Genomic DNA, 17,829 nt, shown 5'->3' with positions numbered 1-17,829 from the left:
GTATGAAGAGAGCTTCTAGAAGAGGCTCTGGGACAGCCCCCTCCCAGCCTGTCAGTTCCAACCCTACCGTCTACCATCTTGGAAAGTGTGCCTATACACTCCACCCACACACATTCTCACACATGCGGCTGGCAGGTGAGGCTGTGCAGGCTGTGCACTGGAGTGTGGGAACTGAATTCAGCCAAGGGCTTCATTGCCAAGCCTTGAGTAAACCAAGAGAGGGTGCCCTTTACCAGCCGGGAGAGGGTATCTTTTTGTAACTTGCACAAAAGCACCATTTTGCTGGCAGCGGTCATGCTTAACACACGCTTCTACTTGCACCACCTAGTAGACACAACCAACAAGAACAAACCTTGAACTGGCTTCTGTCCCATACAGGGAGAACTCCCAGAATGCATAGCGTTCACCTACCTGCAACCTGAGGAACAAGTCCTGCCTTAGACCGCAAAGGACAAGGAGGCACCCCTCTTGGCCTGTAGGTCTCTATGAACCAGTCCTCACCAAACTTCAAAATGGAGCCTCCTTTCTCTTCTAGGACTGAAAATAGGCCTTGGAAAAGCCGTCTCCATTATCCTTCACAGCAGTTTGCACTACACAGCATTAAATTCTGTTCATGGGATGCCAAATAGTTGGTCAATTCATTAAAAATGCAGTCATTCATGCAGACCTTTGGTCTTCACACAATGCTAGTCACCCGTCTGACAAACTTGACCAAATGGATTCAGCATTTTTTGGTCATGAAGCCCTGATCTGTAATAACAGGGTGGTAAGAGATAGGAAAGAAAAGGAAATGATAAAAGGGTTTTTGAAAGCAAGTAATGCCATTGTCATTAGATTCGTAGGCATAGCTCTGGATGCTGGGATTAATGCCGCCTTTTCTTTTTTAAAAAGCAGAGTGGGTGAGCACAACCCCCTAACCCGCCCTTGGCTCCTTGCCTCCCAGTAGGGCAGCCCCCTCCCGCCACATCCTGGGTCAGAACTAACTCGGCGAGAGGGCTGAGAAAGTGTCAAAGGAGCAGGACAAGATCCGAGCAAGCGGTGAGAATTCGAGTCCTCCGCAAGGAGCCCAGGAATAATGCAACCAAATTCATTCACCAGGGAGTTCTTTAAGTGGCTCTCAAACGGCACCCATCACACAGGCAAGCCTCCGCGTCTCTGCAGCGAGCACAATAGGTACCAGATGAGTCACAGGCACCTTGGATTTTTAGTTTGCATCTAAATAAGCACTTTATATTTGCAAAGGGCTTTCCAGTCATTTGCAAAAAGCTTTCTCCTTCAACCATTCCGTGAGGGGAGTCCACAGAACTAAAGATTTATTGAGCCCCCTGTCTGACCAAATAAAAGGTGGTGAAAAGCAGCCCTCACAGAGCTCGGGGGCTCATTAAACCCAGGCGGGGAGTTAGACTCAGGTCCTCCCACCCAGCCCAGCCTCCTTCCTCCCCCACTGCCGCTTCCCCGGGACGCACCTTCCTCAGTTCCCACACACACACACACACACACACACACACACACACACACACAGAGGTCTCCCACTTGGGGACAGGGCCTCAGGCAGAGGTCGAATTCTGTGAGGATCCTGAAACCTTCAGCGGAGTGACAATCCCACGAACCCCCGTCACAGAATTGGGAGTCGGAAGGGGCGTTAGAGTTTAACTCATTTGTGCAGAAATGAGTTAAACTAAATGCCCCCACGGGGACCCGTAGCCTCTTAGGTCTGAAACTAGAACCTGAGTCTCTGAACTCCCACACCACCCGTCTGTCTGGCCCCTTCATTGGTGGAGGCGGGGATGGGACACCGAGGGAGGGGCCTCTGGCCATGCTGGCACCCAGTTCTCTAGGTGCTATTTCCTGGGAGTAAACCAGTCACATTTCCTTTGTCTTCAATACCCTGGCTACCTCTGTGCTAATCCTAACTTGAGTGAATCTAAAGGCAACAGCGGTAGAAATAGCTACCATTTCTTTAGCATGTACTACGTGTCGGGCACCGAGAGCTTGTCATTATCGCTAACCCTCACGACATCCCAGCAAGGTAGGTGTATTACCCGCACTCTACAGGTAAGGTTTCTTAAGACTAGACTGTGTGGGTAACCTTGCCCAGATCACACAGCTGGTAGGTACAGGAGAGGGGATTCAGCCAGCCTCTTTCTACTCCAGCTCACTGCCTTTCTCAGAGGCTTAGCCTACTCTGAGCCCCTAGCTCTGGGTCACACTGCCTGGCTGGAAATCCTGGCTCTTTCAAGCAAGGTGAACTTGAGCAAATCAGTTAACCTCTCTGGGCCTCAGTTCCCTTACCTGTTTAGGAGAGATCAGAGCAAAAGTGTTGTTACGAAGAGTAAATGAGTTAATGTTTGTAAAGGACTTCGAACAGTTGCCTGGCACCTAGAAAGTGCTGTATACTTGTTTGTTTGAGAAATAAATAAATTTAATGTTCCCTGATAATCAGGAATAAGGGGCAGACACCCCTAAACTCACTGATATGAACAATCACAGATCCCTTGGGCTAGCACAATAATAACGACAATAGTAATAATACTGGTTTTTAAATGCTTAATATGGACCGGGCATTGTGCTAAAAATCTTCCCAGAGATCATCTCATTCAATAGCCATAACAGCCCTATCAGGCGGACTCATTATCCCCCTTATGCAGATGAGGAAACTGGGTCTCAAAGAAGTCAAATCTGTGGTCCACGGTCACAAGGTTCAGCGGCAGGCCAAGCGGGATTCAGACGCTAATCAGTCTGTTTCCAAGGTCCATTGACTTACCCACTGAGCACACTGCCAGCGTTCCGGCAGAAAAGACCCAAAAAGCTAGGAGCTCAAAGGGAGGCGGCTGGCCAGGCAGCGATTGGGCAGCACGCGCCGCGCGCGCTCGCGCTCTGGCCGAAGACCCAGAAGAGCCGGGTGAGCGCATCGGGCCCACGCCCAGCCCTGCCCTGGCCTGCGGTCGGTCATCTGCGATCGATTCGGGAGGAAATCAGAGGCTGAGCAGTCTGCTTGAGTTGGAATTCAGGGTCCCTGCAGGGCTGCAGGAACCAGGGGGGCCGAGCTTTCCCTCCCCGCCTCCCCACTGGGGGCCTGGAGAGCCCCCAGGTGAGCCGTGAACTTCTCACCCCGCCGCGCTGGCTGGGTTCTTGCTGCACTCTGGTGCCCTCCGATGGCCAATGCCGGAACAGCCTCTGTGTTTCAGCCCCGATGGCAAGCTTCCTGGCGTTTTTCACCCTGGAAACAAATTTGGCGGGGGGGGGGGGAATCTCATTTATTCTAAAAGTTTAATCATGTTTTAAAACTAAGAAGAAAAAATATATAAATGTAACAGTGGTAAACGTAGTCTCACCTCTCACTTCTTACCCAAGTTAACAAGAGTTTTGACACAGAAATTTTCCCTAATGCAGACTTTCTCCAACTTGTCTAATCTTATAAGATGCACTTGCTTGTTAAAAATACAAACTTCTGGAGTGGAACAAGTATCCAAGGGTGTGGCCTTGGAACATGTGTTTTAACAGGACCCCCGGGAAATTAATAGAATCAAACTAATTGATGGGGAAACTCAGTTCTGGGTAGCCGCGGTGCTCTTAAAGTACAAACCACCTTTCAGTGCCACGTTTCCTGAGGAAGCCCTTGTCGCCTTGTAAGGCCTCAGAGACTTGCAGTGCCCTTGGCAGGGAGCAGGGCACCCAGGAGAGACCTGGCCTCGGAGACGGCTACCACCAGCTGTGGGAACTTGATTTCATCATGTAACCTCTCTACGGCCTTGATTCGTCCTTTATAAAATGGAGCCAGTGCTCCCTACACTTACTGACTCATTGAATTAACGGGAGCCTCCAAGAAGTTGCTGAATATTAAAGCGGATCTAGGAAAGTGTGCAACATTCAGTGGGGAGCTTGGAGTCAGCTTGTAACGGCTAGTGGGAACTGACTGGCAAAATTTTAGTTTTTTGAGCCAGTTATTAAACCATTGGTGTAACTTGAAATGGACAATGGTGGGAGTATTTGTACCACAGAAATTGACAAATGGTATAAATTAGGGCTTTTTTCCACCTGCAGAGCCAGTTGTTAGGCATTTAGCAGCACACTACCAAATAATGGAATGGTCGGGTTCTTTTACATCCAAGGTCATTATGTAAATAAAGGCCAACAGCTCTGGACAGGAAGAAGTGTGCCATACCTTTCCTTCCTGACCCTCATCAGCTGTTTGGCCAGGACAGCTGCGGGGCTTCAGGCTCAGCCTCTCCTCCATGGTGCCTCAGGGATCACTGCTAAGGGCCAGGCCCTGGTTGACATATTTGACGTGAAGCCCCAGCTCACTGCCCCAGCAGAGTCGGAAGTCCTGAGAGAGTGCGAAGTCTGGAGGAGTGCCAGGTGCTACTTGCCCTGCTCCTTCATTGCCAAGTTAGAGAGTCAAGGGAGGATCTATAGTGTATGTGCATCAGGAGAAGGGAACTGGGTTGTCATGGGCCTTCCTTGAGGTTGGTGGTGGGATCGTAATTTGACCTTATTAGATAAGGACTCTATTTCTCCCTCTTGACATAGAAGCCACCTCTGTCACATGTTAGGGTGCCAAGGCCAAGTTCTGCAGAGTCTGCCTCCATCTCAGCCCTCAGAGCTGACTTTCAGGCTGCTCTTTGGGGATACACATGTTAACACATGAACTCTAAGGCCAGATGCATATGAGGCAGATGAGTCAGGTGGCTGGCACATATAGGAGGAGCATCGGGGAGCACTACCCCACCCCCTCCAGCCCAGGGTCTGTCCTTCCCTGCCTCAGCCCCAAGCCTTGAGGTGCACAAGAGGAGCTAAGGGGGTTCCTGCTCTCCATCTGGCCTCCAGGTTCCCTGGACACTGATGAGACAATGAAAAATTGAGCATATGCACTATTTACAATTGCCAAGACATGAAGGCAACCTAAATGTCCATCAACAGATGAATGAATAAATAAGATGTGGTATATATACACAATGGAATAATAGTCATAAAAAAATAATGAAATAATGCCATTTGCAGCAACATGGATGGACCTAGAGATTATCATACTAAGTGAAGTTAGACAGAGAAAGACAAATATCATATATCACTTATATGTGGAATCTAAAAAAAATGATACAGATGAACTTACTTACAAAACAGAAACAGACTCACAGACATAGAAAAAAACTTATGCTTACCAAAGGGGAAAGGTGGGCGGGAGAGATAAATTAGGAATTTGGGAGTAACATATACACACTACTATATATAAAATAGATAAACAGCAAGGACCGACTGTATAGCACAGGAACTATACTCAATATTTTGTAATAACCTATATGGGAAAAGAATCTGAACAAGAATGTATATATAACTGATTCACTTTGCTGTATACCTGAAACTAACACATTGTAAATCAACTATACTTCAATAATTAATAAATAAATAAATAAATAAAAATTGAGCATATGTAGACCCAACTATATATATTAGATCCCTTGAGCTGGGCTAGGATTAGAATTGTCCTCTTATGAGGAAGGAGGCCTTCAGAGTCCATGAGGCGATCAGTCAACAGCTTCTTACTACTTGCTTTGTACAAGGACCTATATGGAATACCAAGGCTATAAGATGATTTCAGCCATTAAGTAACTTAAATCATATGGGGTCTATCTCTCTCCAGCCATGAGGCAAGTTCAATAATGCATGCAGAAGGGCAACGTGATTGATTGGCATAGGAGCGCTATGCATTCAGAGTTAGAGGTCTCTGTAAGATAGAAGGACTGGGAAGGTTACTGGAGAGCTGATCTGGGATTAAAGGAGAGAAAAACTGAGCTACCCAGGGAAGGAAAAGGAATAATGGATTGAACAAAGACTGTTGAAGATAACCCATCACTAGGCCAGTATGGCTGCAGTTATATGTAAGTGTCAGGGTCCAACGGGAAGTCAGGTTGGCTGGGCAAGTTGGGGTCATGTTGAGGAAGGCTAAGTATTGACGTTGTATTTGTTTTCTGTTGCTGTGTAACAAATTATCACAAATGTAGTGACTTTATATCCGTTTTTAATCTCACAGGTCAAAAAGTTTGTGCACCGTGTAGGTAGGTTCTCTGCTAAGGGTCTCACAAAGCTGAAAACAAGGTGTAGGCTGACTTGTGTTTTCGTCTTCCAAACTTATTCAGGTAGTCAGTAGAATTCAGTTCCTTGCAGTTATAAGATTGAGGTTCCCACTTTCTTGGTGGTTGTCAATCAGGGGCTGTTCTCAGCTCCCATAGGCCTTTTGCTGTTCCTTGCCAAATGATCTTTTCCCAAACATGGCAGTTTGCCTCTTGCAGGCCAGGAGGGTAATTTCTCATGATTTGAATCTCTCTGAATTAAGGAAGGGCTCAGTCCCTTTCAAGGGCTCACCCAAGATAATCAGGCTCACCCAAGATAATCTCCTTTTTGATTTACTCAGTCTGTTGATTTGTAATCTAATCACAGGATTTCTACTAGTTCTACTAGTTCTACAGTACATAAATCTTGGGGGCCATCTTAGAATTATGCCTGTTTCAGACAGTTTTCATCTGAGTTGGGGGGAACATGGGTTGGGGGGGACATGATGAAATCTATCTGGGGACTTAGCAGTAGGAGACCAGCCAGGAGGCTGTGGCCATCACAGAGAAAAAGTGGTAGAAAAGAAATGCATGGATAATGGGGACGATACCATAATGGGTAAATTTACAGGACCTGCTGTCCTTCTGCCTAAAATGTTCTTCTCCTACCTTCCCTCATGTCTGGCTCCCTCTCACCCCACTCATTTTCCTACCCATTTATGTCGTTTGCCCCTTTTTACATCCTCTGCTATCCTTAAACACATCACCCAGCTTACTTCCTTCATGATACTCTTCATTTTATATTAGCATTTTTTTCATCCATCTACTCCACTCAACTCCCAGCTCAGTAAGGACAGAGACAATGTCCCATTTGCACATCTCTGTATTTCCAGAATAAGACCTGGTATATAGTAAGAACTCAATAAATATTGAATGAATGAAAGGCTAAATGAATGGGTGAGCAAATGATATGGAAGGGCCAAAGAAGAGTCAAAAAGCCTGAGTGTTCGGTGTGGATGTCTGGAAGAAAGGCAGGAAGTGGAAGCAGATTAAGAGATGTGGGGAAATAGGAAGATCTATTTCAGATAATTTGAGTTTGGGACAACCATGGAGCAATCATGCAGGTAAGTCCAATAAGCAGCTGTAAATGGATGTGTGGATATACCACAGAAAAGACAACAATATCCAACAAGAATAAGAAACTGTGCTTTGACCATGTAAAAGCATGTGCTGTAGAGTGAATGTTTGTGCCCCCCCCCAAATTCATATGTTAAAATCCTGACTGCCAATGTGATGGTATAGGAGGTGGGATGTTTGGGTGGTGATTAGGGCTCCACCCTCATGAATGGGATTAGTGCCCTTATAAAAGAGACTCCAGAGAGCTCCCCTGAGCCCTCCCACCATGTGAGAACACAGCAAGAAGACTGCCGTCTACAAACCAAGAAGTGGGTTTTCACCAGGCACCAAATCTGCCAGCACATTGATGCTGGACTTCCCAACCTCCTGAACTGTGAAATATAAATATTTGTTGTTTAAGTCACCCAGTGTATGGTATTTTTAATATAGCAGCCCAAGCAGACTAAGACAGCATGAAAACTTGATTTTAAAATAAGCTTTCATTGGATATTACTCATCTCTATTTACAAAATCTCTGCTACTTGGAATAGTTGTCACTACGAGGGTTAGAATTAATGTTAGGATACAGGCAGGGCTAAACATCCTCTTTGGGCACAGTTCCATCATTATCTGAAAAACCGTGGGAGAACGTAAAGGCACACAAACCAGCATCTAGAGTCTTCAAGGTTAAGGGTGTGTGAATATAAGGCTGGGATATGCTGAGCTGTCAACCAGCACTGGTAAGAAGCTCTCCGGCAACCCAGTGTTGTTACGCTATGCTTTTTATTCTTTCTCCCTTTCTCTGCTCACCTCCCTCAATGAGTACTTCATCTATCCTGTCTCAGCCTTTCTGCTATGTTCACTCAAATACCCCTTCCTCTCTAAGTTTCTCCAACTAAATTATTTTTCTCCTGCCCCAAGTATCAACCTGAGTACTTCTCTAGTAACCTCTTTCAACTTGTCTTTAGAACCTTTCTCATCATGTCTCTCCTCTCTCCCCTCCCTTTCACAGGTACACTGCAGTGGTCATGCCAGTTCACTACCAACATGGCACAGGACAGAGCTCCTGTCGGCGCGTGGCCCTCATGATCACGGCTGTCTGGGTGCTGGCCTTTGCCGTGTCTTGCCCTCTCCTCTTTGGCTTCAATACCACAGGTAACAATGACGGCCCCACTTCCAACACCGGCGTGATTCACAGCACATCTGAATGGTTGTGAGTGGTGCTGAGCCCTGAAATGTCTGACCCCTGGTCAGTGTAATCAAATGAGGATGCTATAGACTGCAAAACGTTGGCCTTTATTGATTACAAATAAAATAGAAAGCAAAACCTCTTCAATTAATGGCACAGGAGTAATGTTCTGCCCCAATTAATGAAAAGTCTACTTACTCCTATTTTGAAAGAAAAGCCATTGTATTCATTTGAAGAAATGTGCCAGTTAAAAAACTATGCTATATGAATAATTCAGGTGAAGTTTGCTAATGAAAAGATGATAATTCGTAATGGATTTACAATGCAAAATAACGTATAATGACAGCCCTGGAGTAGGGTATACATTTCTAACTTTTTATTCGATAAAAATCATGTCTGACGTTTGGGAATTAGGATGAATTCCTAAATTACTGGAGGATGTATTTTATATATATATATATATATTTTAAATTAGTTTATTTATTTATTTTTGGCTGCATTGGGTCTTCATTGCTGCATGCAGGCTTTCTCTAGTTGTGTCGAGCGGGGGCTACTCTTCGTTGCGGAGCATGGGCTCTAGGCGCGTGAGCTTCAGTAATTGTGGTGCACAGGCTCAGGAGTTGTGGCTCATGGGCTGTAGAGTACAGGCTCAGTAGTTGTAATGCACGGACTTAGTTGCTCCATGGCATGTGGGATCTTCCCGGACCAGGGCTCGAACCCGTGTCCCCTGCATTAGCAGGCGGATTCTTAACCACTGCGTCACCAGGGAAGTCCTATATTTTTTAATATACAAAAATTTTGGCCATGGTGCTGGCACATGGTACATCTTCTATTGGATGGATGGATGGATGGATGGATGGATGGATGGATGGGTGGACGGACAAATGGATGAACAATGTGTATATCTGAGATGTCTGGGATTTTAGATATGACACCAATCCAAACTGACACCTCACAGTGCCTTTAGTGTCTGTTCCATGACCATCTTTCAGCCTCAAGAATTTCATGTGTTGAATGGTAACTATTAGCACATATAGTATAGTTACAGGTATTGAAAACAAACACTGAGTGTTCACTAAGAGAGAACTGATTGACTCATGTTCTAGTGTTCATCTGGATTTCTTACTTTCTCCATTTGAATTGATTCATTCAATTCCTACTATGTTCCAGGTTCATGAATTTCTGGTATATATGTACAAGTCACATAGCTGTGTACTTATCTGTATACAGATATATTATATGTAACACATTACATATAAATACAGGCAAATCTTAACTTATATATAGTCTTCAAAGAGTCATTTGCTGGCCAATTATTTAGAAGTCAAAATACATTTAGGAAGACAGAGGCTCTGGAGTCAGAAAAATCTAGATTCAAACTCCAGTTCTGCTGCTTAACAGCTGTGTCTGCTTGAACAAGTTACTTAACTTTTCTAAGTTAAGCTTCCTTGTTGATAAGTTTGGGATAACAATATAGCACAGCATAAACTTGAACAAAATCAAATATGTGGACTAGGTCTATGTATTTAGTTAGGAAGTTTTCAATATTAATTTTTATATATGGCCTCCTACAAGTAAGTCCAGCAACTTCATCTCTAAAATTATATGTTAGGTTGAACTCTTTATAATAGATGACATATTACTGCATGTGTCATATGTCTTTACTTTTTACTGTTCAGGGTTGTAATCAAACCATGCGTATCTTTATATGTGATTCAGGGTGAATTTTGACTCTCTATAATTTTCACTGACTCTAGAATCTAAGCCTACATATGTTATAACTCCACTCTACCTCCTTCACAGAGTTCTTTTACAAGTAAGTGAGGATTAAATTGGGATAACATACATAGATGTGCCAAGCACATATCACCTGCTCGAGGTTAGGCTTGTTTCTCTGCTGCATTAGAGGTTAAGTAGCCAAGTTATCCAACAAAGATGTGCCTGGTTATCTCAGGGTGTTCCTAAAATATGATGTTGTTATCGTCTTTGCATTACTCTTTAGCGCTTCCCATTATCAGTCACCAATGTCACGTTATAAACACAAACATGCGTGTGCACGCACATGCACCAAGGCGACATTCTCTAACACGACTGTAGAGGCTGACTCTGGCGCTCAAATACCATTTCAATGAGTCTAAATGTGCTTTGGGGGTTAGTCCGATAACTAAGCCACCTTCTATATCCATGTTTCTATGAGAAAATGCCTTCTAAGTTGGAATTTGTAGTACGGGCCACTTCCTACTACTGCTAGACCAAGGCAGTCCTTAACCCGGCCAGCAGCAAAGCCCCACCAACTTTTGCTGGGGGGAGTAATTCCTCTTCCTCATTCTTAGAGGCTGGCAGGGGCGGTCTTACTCATGCGCGCGCGCGGGCACACACACACACACACACACACACACACACATACACAGACACACACACACACAGATACAGAGACACACAGACACAGATACACACACACACACACACATACACACCCGGTAACACTTAGTCAAAATCTGACATTAGACAGAGTTCCCAGTTAAAGTCAATGTATGAAGTGAAGAAGAATGACGACCTAATTGCAGTGTTGTTGCCACCAGTGAGATCATTATTGTTTCAGAAACAAAACTCAGAAAAATCTTTCCAAAAGGATTTTCAAATATAGAATTGAGAAGGCAAAAAAGGCTCATGACTTACCACGTATAGGCTCATTTCTTTCTCATCTCTCTCTCTCTCTCTGTCTCTTACTTTTAAATGTATTAATTAGACTACAGTAGGCTCTCCATGTATTCATGTATTGTGCTAAAGTGTCAGGTCCATTGTAAAAGCCCAGTAGATACTAGCTAGTGTTATTGTTGTTATTATTATTATGTATTAGAAAATGTTCCTCTGCCTCAAAATTTAATTATGCCCCTGCTCCAAGGGATATCTAAACAGTGGTAGTCCTGTTGGTGGTCAGAGAGGAGCCTAGTCGTCTCATTCTAGAACATTAGTTCAGGGAATTCGTGAGCAGAACTCAAGGCAGAAAAGCCCCACCGGCCTTCTCTGTCTCAGTCTGACCTTCACAGCAAAGCTTCATTATCCTGATAGATGTGGGTTCCTCCAGCACCTCTTACAGCTCTAAGGAATTTCCCAAGTTCATTCAAAAGCCCAATATAAATGACTTCTCTCGGCCATTTTTTTCTACTCCTCCTGTGAGAAGGAGAGGAGAAAAGGGCAGGATACTGCCAACAACACCTGATATTGGCAGTGGCTGGACTTTCATGAGGTGCAACACAAAGCAGAACTTTCTGGCAGGGCTCTTCTTTTAAGGAAATGGGCTGCCACGTGGGACTGTGAATTGTCAGAGAACGTAACGTAGAGGAAAGTTGAACTTCAGATTCTTCTATCTTGGAATTGCTCTTATTGTCTGAAAAAAGGGTGACATGCATGTCTGGATGCACACATAAAGCAGAATCTTGGGTCACAGAGAGTTCCAAGGCTGTGGGGCCTGGCTGACCCGTGTTGCCCCAGCTCCCAGCAGAGACCCAGCAGTCAGGAGCCAAATATCACATCATCCACAGCCCCTGATGGCAGCGGAGGATGGAGTGTTAGTACTAGAGGAAACCTGAAAGATCCCCAATCCTTTTATTTTACAGATAAGAAAAATAACTAGTATTTAAATTTCTGTTAAATCAGATAGCTATTGGGTTATTAAAAATTCCAGAATGGATAAGCAATAGCTGGTGACCAGGGTTTAAGAAACTTTCAAGGTCAGAAAAACTTAAAGTTGAGAAAGTCCTACCAACTGACTTAATTTTCCTTTGAAACAAAGAAATGGAGGAGGGCTGTTTAGATTTTAGCAATAGAACGCCTCACCTGGCTTTCAGAACCCTGCATCTGGGGGTAGGGGGGCTTGGTTGAGAAGCACAAAGAGAATACTAGGCTCATCTTCAATCAAGTTCATTAAGATCTCCTGTCTTTGGAAACAAATTGAGGACAAATCCTTCAATGAGCTAGAAGTTCATGAATCTCTCAACTCAACTTGCTTTTGACTTTGCCATTCACATGACTGTGGGACTCAAGTTCCCAGGCTAGCCCACGAAAGATATTCAGTGTATCACCGAGCACAGCGCCTTGAATACAGCGGGTGCTCCGTAAACTTGTGTTGAAAGAGTCAGTGGATGAGTCCTCATCATCCTTCTTTCCTCCTTAGCTGTTGAGATTAGTTGGGATAAACATCCCAATCTCGGAGGTTGGGGAGTAGCCTCCTGGCCTTCCCTATTACACTCCAGCTAGTGACTGCTGATGTGCTTATGGAAAATGTTCATCTGTACAGTTTGCTCGTTTATTCATCATTAATGTATTCATTCATTCAATAACTGTTATGCTGACAGCACACTACCCTTTCAGTTAAATAATCAAGACAAGGCACCTCATCTCCTGGGGAAGAGTAGCTCCTGGGGACCTCACTGCCCTCACCACCTCCTCAGGACTCAGCAGAGAGAAGCTTTCAGAATTGCCGTGTGTGGTGTTTCACTCTGCACTGCCCACAGGACACACACCCAGGCCAGGCCTGGCGGAGGCTGGGGCAGGGCCCCACTCACTGCCCAACCGCCTCCAGCATCACTCTGCCTGCTGACAGCCCTCACGGGATGCATAACATGGAGAAATTCTGGGAGAGGCTGCAAAACTCTGTCTAAGGACAGGCGGCATGCAGTTTCTTAGGTAGGGAAGGAAGGAAGGGATGACGGTGCAGGTTCAGGGATTGTATACTGAAGATCTTCACTGATCAGCGATTTCGAAATAGCTATGTGCTCTCTCTTCACTCTGTTTCTCATACATATGCTTTCAATATTTCAACGTTTCAATAGTTCAATGCTTTTAATGGAAAAATAAATACTTGCACGTGATAAAACATAAGGTATAATGAGATATATATACAGACTTCCCTGTACGTCTCCCTTCTACCCTAGATTGCCAGTCTCCCTGTCCCCTCCCTAGAAGTGAACATCCATATTCTTAAAAGATAATGCTCGGGACTTCCCTGGAGATCCAGTGGTTAAGACTCCGAGCTTCCACTGCAGGGCGCATGGGTTCAATCCCTGGTCGGAGAACTAAGATCCCGCACACCACGCTTGAAGCAAGTGCATACACACACCCGTGCATGGACACATGTGAGTGTGTGTGTGTGTCCATGTTTACACAAATGCAAGCATACTATACCCACTTTGGCTCCTGGCTTTTTAAATGTCGTAGTTAATATATAAAATATAGAGGTCACCCTCTCAAAACCCAGAGGAGGATAGAGAAGGATAGATGGTATATCTGCAGAGACGCGTGGGGACTATCCAGCACACCAAGGATGGCGACAAGATGAATGGGGGAAAGTGGCCCTGCCACCCCTCTGACCCCCTCTCACTACAAAACGTGCTGAGGTACCTCCTCATTAGAGGAGGCATTTCAATCATAGTCAGACGCTGACAGCAGGGGAGCTGACTGCAGGGGAGGGGTGATCACTGCCAGCGTGGCTCCTTACAGATTCAGAAAGACCACCAGCTGCCACCCTATCCTTACTCCCAACCCCACTCCCCTAGAAGACCAGAAGATGCCATTTTGGTGACCACTGTTCAGAGTTTTATGAGCCATTTCCTAAAAGATGATGATATAGGCTTTGGTGAGATGACATTAATTTTACCTGAATTTTACCCCCCTACCAAGAGAATCAGAGAATCTGGAGTAGCCCATAAAGATTCTGGTGGCAGTGCCATCATTAAAATGCCTAACTGAGCACCGAATACATTCTTTCTTGTTTGTTTTGTTTTAATTCTTAGCTGTTGCTCCCTTCTCTCCCCCACAAATATTGTTCCCTATAAGTCTCTCTCCAAATTTTCATTACAAGTGATACCTTCCCTTTCAAGTTCAAAAAGCTCAGAGGGGGCTTCCCTGGTGGCGCAGTGGTTGAGAATCTGCCTGCCAATGCAGGGGACACGGGTTCGAGCCCTGGTCTGGGAAGATCCCACATGCCGCGGAGCAACTAGACCCGTGAGCCACAACTACTGAGCCTGCGCGTCTGGAGCTTGTGCTCCGCAACAAGAGAGCCCACGATAATGAGAGGCCCGCGCACCGCGATGAAGAGTGGCCCCCGCTTGCCGCAACTAGAGAAAGTCCTCGCACAGAAACGAAGGCCCAACACAGCCATAAATAAATAAATAAATAAACTTTAAAAAAAAAAAAAAAAGCTCAGAGGAAGTATATAATAAATAATAGTAAAGAATACATAATAATAATAGTTACCATTTAGTCTCACAACCACTACATGATACAATATTTTTGTCCTTCTTCTACAGACCATGAAACTGAGGCTTGGCATAGTTAAGTAGCGTGCCCAAGGTCACACAGTTAGTAAATGGAGACCTGGGTCTCCCACTTCAGGCTGCCTGTCCTCTCCCTACCTCCGTAGACCAAGAAGCAGAATAAGGGGCCCAAGTGGCCACAGCCCTCTCCCCACCAGTTCACACCTAAGGCTGCATCTTCCGAGGCCAGAGTTTGGGTTGGAGAATGCCCATCCCTTTATTAAGATTGGCTGGATGTGCCAACACCTGTTGCTGACAGGACAAAGCGCAAATTTGTCGTGCCCAATAGTAGAGGGAGGTGGAGAGTCAAAATCATAGAAAGAACATTGGTTTTGGGGTCAAAATGACTGGAGGAACACATCCAGACCGTGTGATGTTAGGCCACTTACTGAATAGCTCTGAGCCTTAGTCTGCTCATCTGAGAATAGAGACGGTAATGGCACCTGCCTACATCATGTTGCCACGTTTATTAGGTAAGATAATGTGTCTAAAGCCCTTGGAATCACCTGGAAGATATTTGTTTCCTTCCACTTTCTTTTTCAAGATGGGGCAAGTTGTAGGCCTTACTCTGGCTACTGGAGGGATCTCAACATCTGCTAGTGAAGAAGACAAAGCTGCAGGGCCCCCTAAGGAGGAAGGGCAGGAGCGTTTCAGGACATGAAGCAAGGATGTGCCTCTATTCACATTGCCCACGATGACAGTAGGTTTACTGGCCCTTTTCCCATCTCAGCCCTGAGCAGTACCGGGATTCGCCGAAAAATAGACTTGCCTGTAGTCAACCACCACCTGCCCGACAACTCGGATTCAAAATCGGGGACCTGGCATTCTCAGCAAAGAAGCCTTCCGCCTTTCTTTCATTGCATGCTACAATCTTCTGATGCCTCCACACAGGCAGGCCCTTTTCTGGGGGCCGCATCCCTCCTGGGAGCCTCTGCTCTGTTGCTCTGTGATACCCCCTGACCCCAGCCTCCCAGACCGCGTTCCTCTGTGACGCTTAGCGCGGCACACGGAAGGGATCGTCTGTCTGTCTAGACTGGGAGCTCCTTCGAGGGAGGACACTGTGTCTTATTCATCTTTGCAGCCCCAGTGTAGAGCAGTGTCTGGCATGTGATCATCAGTAAATTTTCTTCATAGTGAACTGTGCGCGACATCGAGATGAATTAGACCTCCTACTCTCAGCGAGCGGATGACGTAGGTGTCTGAGATGGCACCCTCACAAGTTAACAATCAGGCCACGTGTGCTAACTGCACAATAAAGGGCTGTGGGGCACAAAGGAAGTAAGAGTTGCTCCTGACTGAGAAAATCAAGCAAGGAAGCCTCCACGGAGGAGGCAGCACATAGACCGGGACATGATGAGGGGGTAGGTGGGACTGGCCAGTGCTTCTCGAAGCTCCACTGTGGATTCGATGGTGGAGACACCACACATGATGTGAGGCCATATTTTGTGCTCCCCACCGAGGTCCCATACTTGGCCAACTACTTTGCTCTCTCCCCTTCTCTCGCTCACAGGAGACCCCAGCATCTGCTCCATCTCCAACCCTGACTTTGTCCTCTACTCTTCAGTGGTGTCCTTCTACCTGCCCTTTGGAGTGACTGTCCTCGTCTATGCCAGGATCTACGTGGTGTTGAGACAGAGGAGACGGAAACGGATCCTCACTCGACAGAACAGTCAGTGCATCAGTGTCAGGCCCGGCTTCCCCCAACAGGTAAGCACCCTGGAGGGGCAGAAGGAAGATGACACTCAGCCCCGTGGCCTCCAGCCTTGTGTCCAGCAGTGCATGCTTTTGCCTGTTCTGCCACGTCGGGGACACACATCTGATACCCACCTTTTAATCTGCAGATATTGGCTAGGCTTTAAAGGTAGGAAATCCAATCTCAAAAGTGCATTGATAGTCTTCCCTAGAGCACACTTGACTTAGCAAGATGATAGGATAGTTTCTGGTCTTGTTCTGCTCCCCTTCAAAGTCTTTCATTGCCCCTAAATGGCCAGCTGTTCAGATGTCACACAGGTATGAAGTTTTAGTGTGGCAGCTTTACCATTCACTGATGCCGGGTTTCCAGGAATGACTTTTTGGTCAGATCATGACATTAGGAATCACTGGGGGTCCATTGAAACTTCCTGTCCTTTCTAGATCTGCCTCTGTGTTGAGGCACTAACCAGCCGAGGGAATGGGAGATGCTGATGACACATTTTATTAGGTTTTTCAAGGCTCTGAAAAGGAAGGTCACTGAAATCTTCTGATTGCTTGGGCTGTAAATTCTGCTCATTCCAGTGCCTGGCACATGCTTCAAGGTGTACTTGAAGCATGAATGGATGAATACCAATCCCTTGCAATCTGCTAGGGAAGAGACAGCAGGAATATTATACGGCCTCTGCCTTCATGTAGCTTAGAATCTTAGACAAGCAAATAAAACACACCTCCACCCAAAATGAATGAGCAGCCCAGCACTGACTGGGACGTTTGCCAAATGTGAGATGAAGACAACTAAGCATCTAAATATTAAATGCTGGAGAGGTTATGAGAAGATAAAGGTCAATATGCTCCGGAAAGGGCTTCATAGAGTAAGAATTGAGTTTGATGTTGAAGGCAGGTACACATTGGATGTCTAGATCAACCTATAATGACTTGAATGAGAATCAGAGCCTTGAACTCAATGCCCCAAGACTTACATAGAGCAAAATAATGGCCCCTATGAAATAGGACATCAGGACCCAAGACGGAGGATATGAACACACTGTATTCAAAGCATTGTCACCTATATGGCCCAACTATATAGAGCTTAACCCACAACTGTTTCTCCTTCAACCCACCCTAGTCTTCCTGGCTACGGTTGCACCCTATGTGACAGTTTTTCAGTAAGGGCCAGATTTCCATCAGATGCCATGGGGAAAATGGTGAGTAAGCCATGCCTTTGACTGTAGGAAAAGAATAAGAGACCCTTTCTCAAGACATTGGCTTGACTTAATTCCGCTTCCACCCCAAAATCAAATTTAGCGCCAACCTCACACTTGCATCTGTAATAAATAACAGATCTGAGATTCTGCCTGATTTGAGCTTCAGAATAGGCATTATCAAATAATATTCCAAAAGCATATGACTGTGGGGCTAGATCCCAGTGACCAGAGCCAATGACTCTTGGATGTGTTGTGAAGAT

General features: G+C 45.6%; 1 protein-coding gene and 1 long non-coding RNA gene across 2 annotated transcripts in view; one reads left to right on the top strand and one right to left on the bottom strand.

Moving 5' to 3' along the window:
• The window catches only part of LOC309630065, a 62,787-nt gene extending 54,601 nt beyond the window's left edge, over positions 1 to 8,186 (bottom strand). The window contains exon 1 of the long non-coding RNA XR_014245400.1: positions 412 to 8,186. This is a non-coding gene — a long non-coding RNA (uncharacterized lncRNA). The remainder of the gene's footprint in view (positions 1 to 411) is intronic.
• DRD3 (dopamine receptor D3) overlaps positions 1 to 17,829 on the top strand; it is a 39,298-nt gene that overhangs the window by 14,253 nt on the left and 7,216 nt on the right. Inside the window, 4 exon segments of the mRNA XM_082394812.1 lie at positions 8,179 to 8,321; positions 16,183 to 16,379; positions 17,491 to 17,517; positions 17,519 to 17,569. Of these exon segments, the coding sequence (XP_082250938.1) occupies positions 8,179 to 8,321; positions 16,183 to 16,379; positions 17,491 to 17,517; positions 17,519 to 17,569 (418 nt within the window).

The sequence above is a fragment of the Balaenoptera borealis genome, assembly GCF_965194805.1.
Source record: "Balaenoptera borealis genome assembly, chromosome: 5".
Taxonomy (NCBI): domain Eukaryota; kingdom Metazoa; phylum Chordata; class Mammalia; order Artiodactyla; family Balaenopteridae; genus Balaenoptera; species Balaenoptera borealis.
The sequence above is the reverse complement of the archived record's forward strand: the minus strand, read 5'-3'. Positions and strand labels throughout refer to the sequence as shown.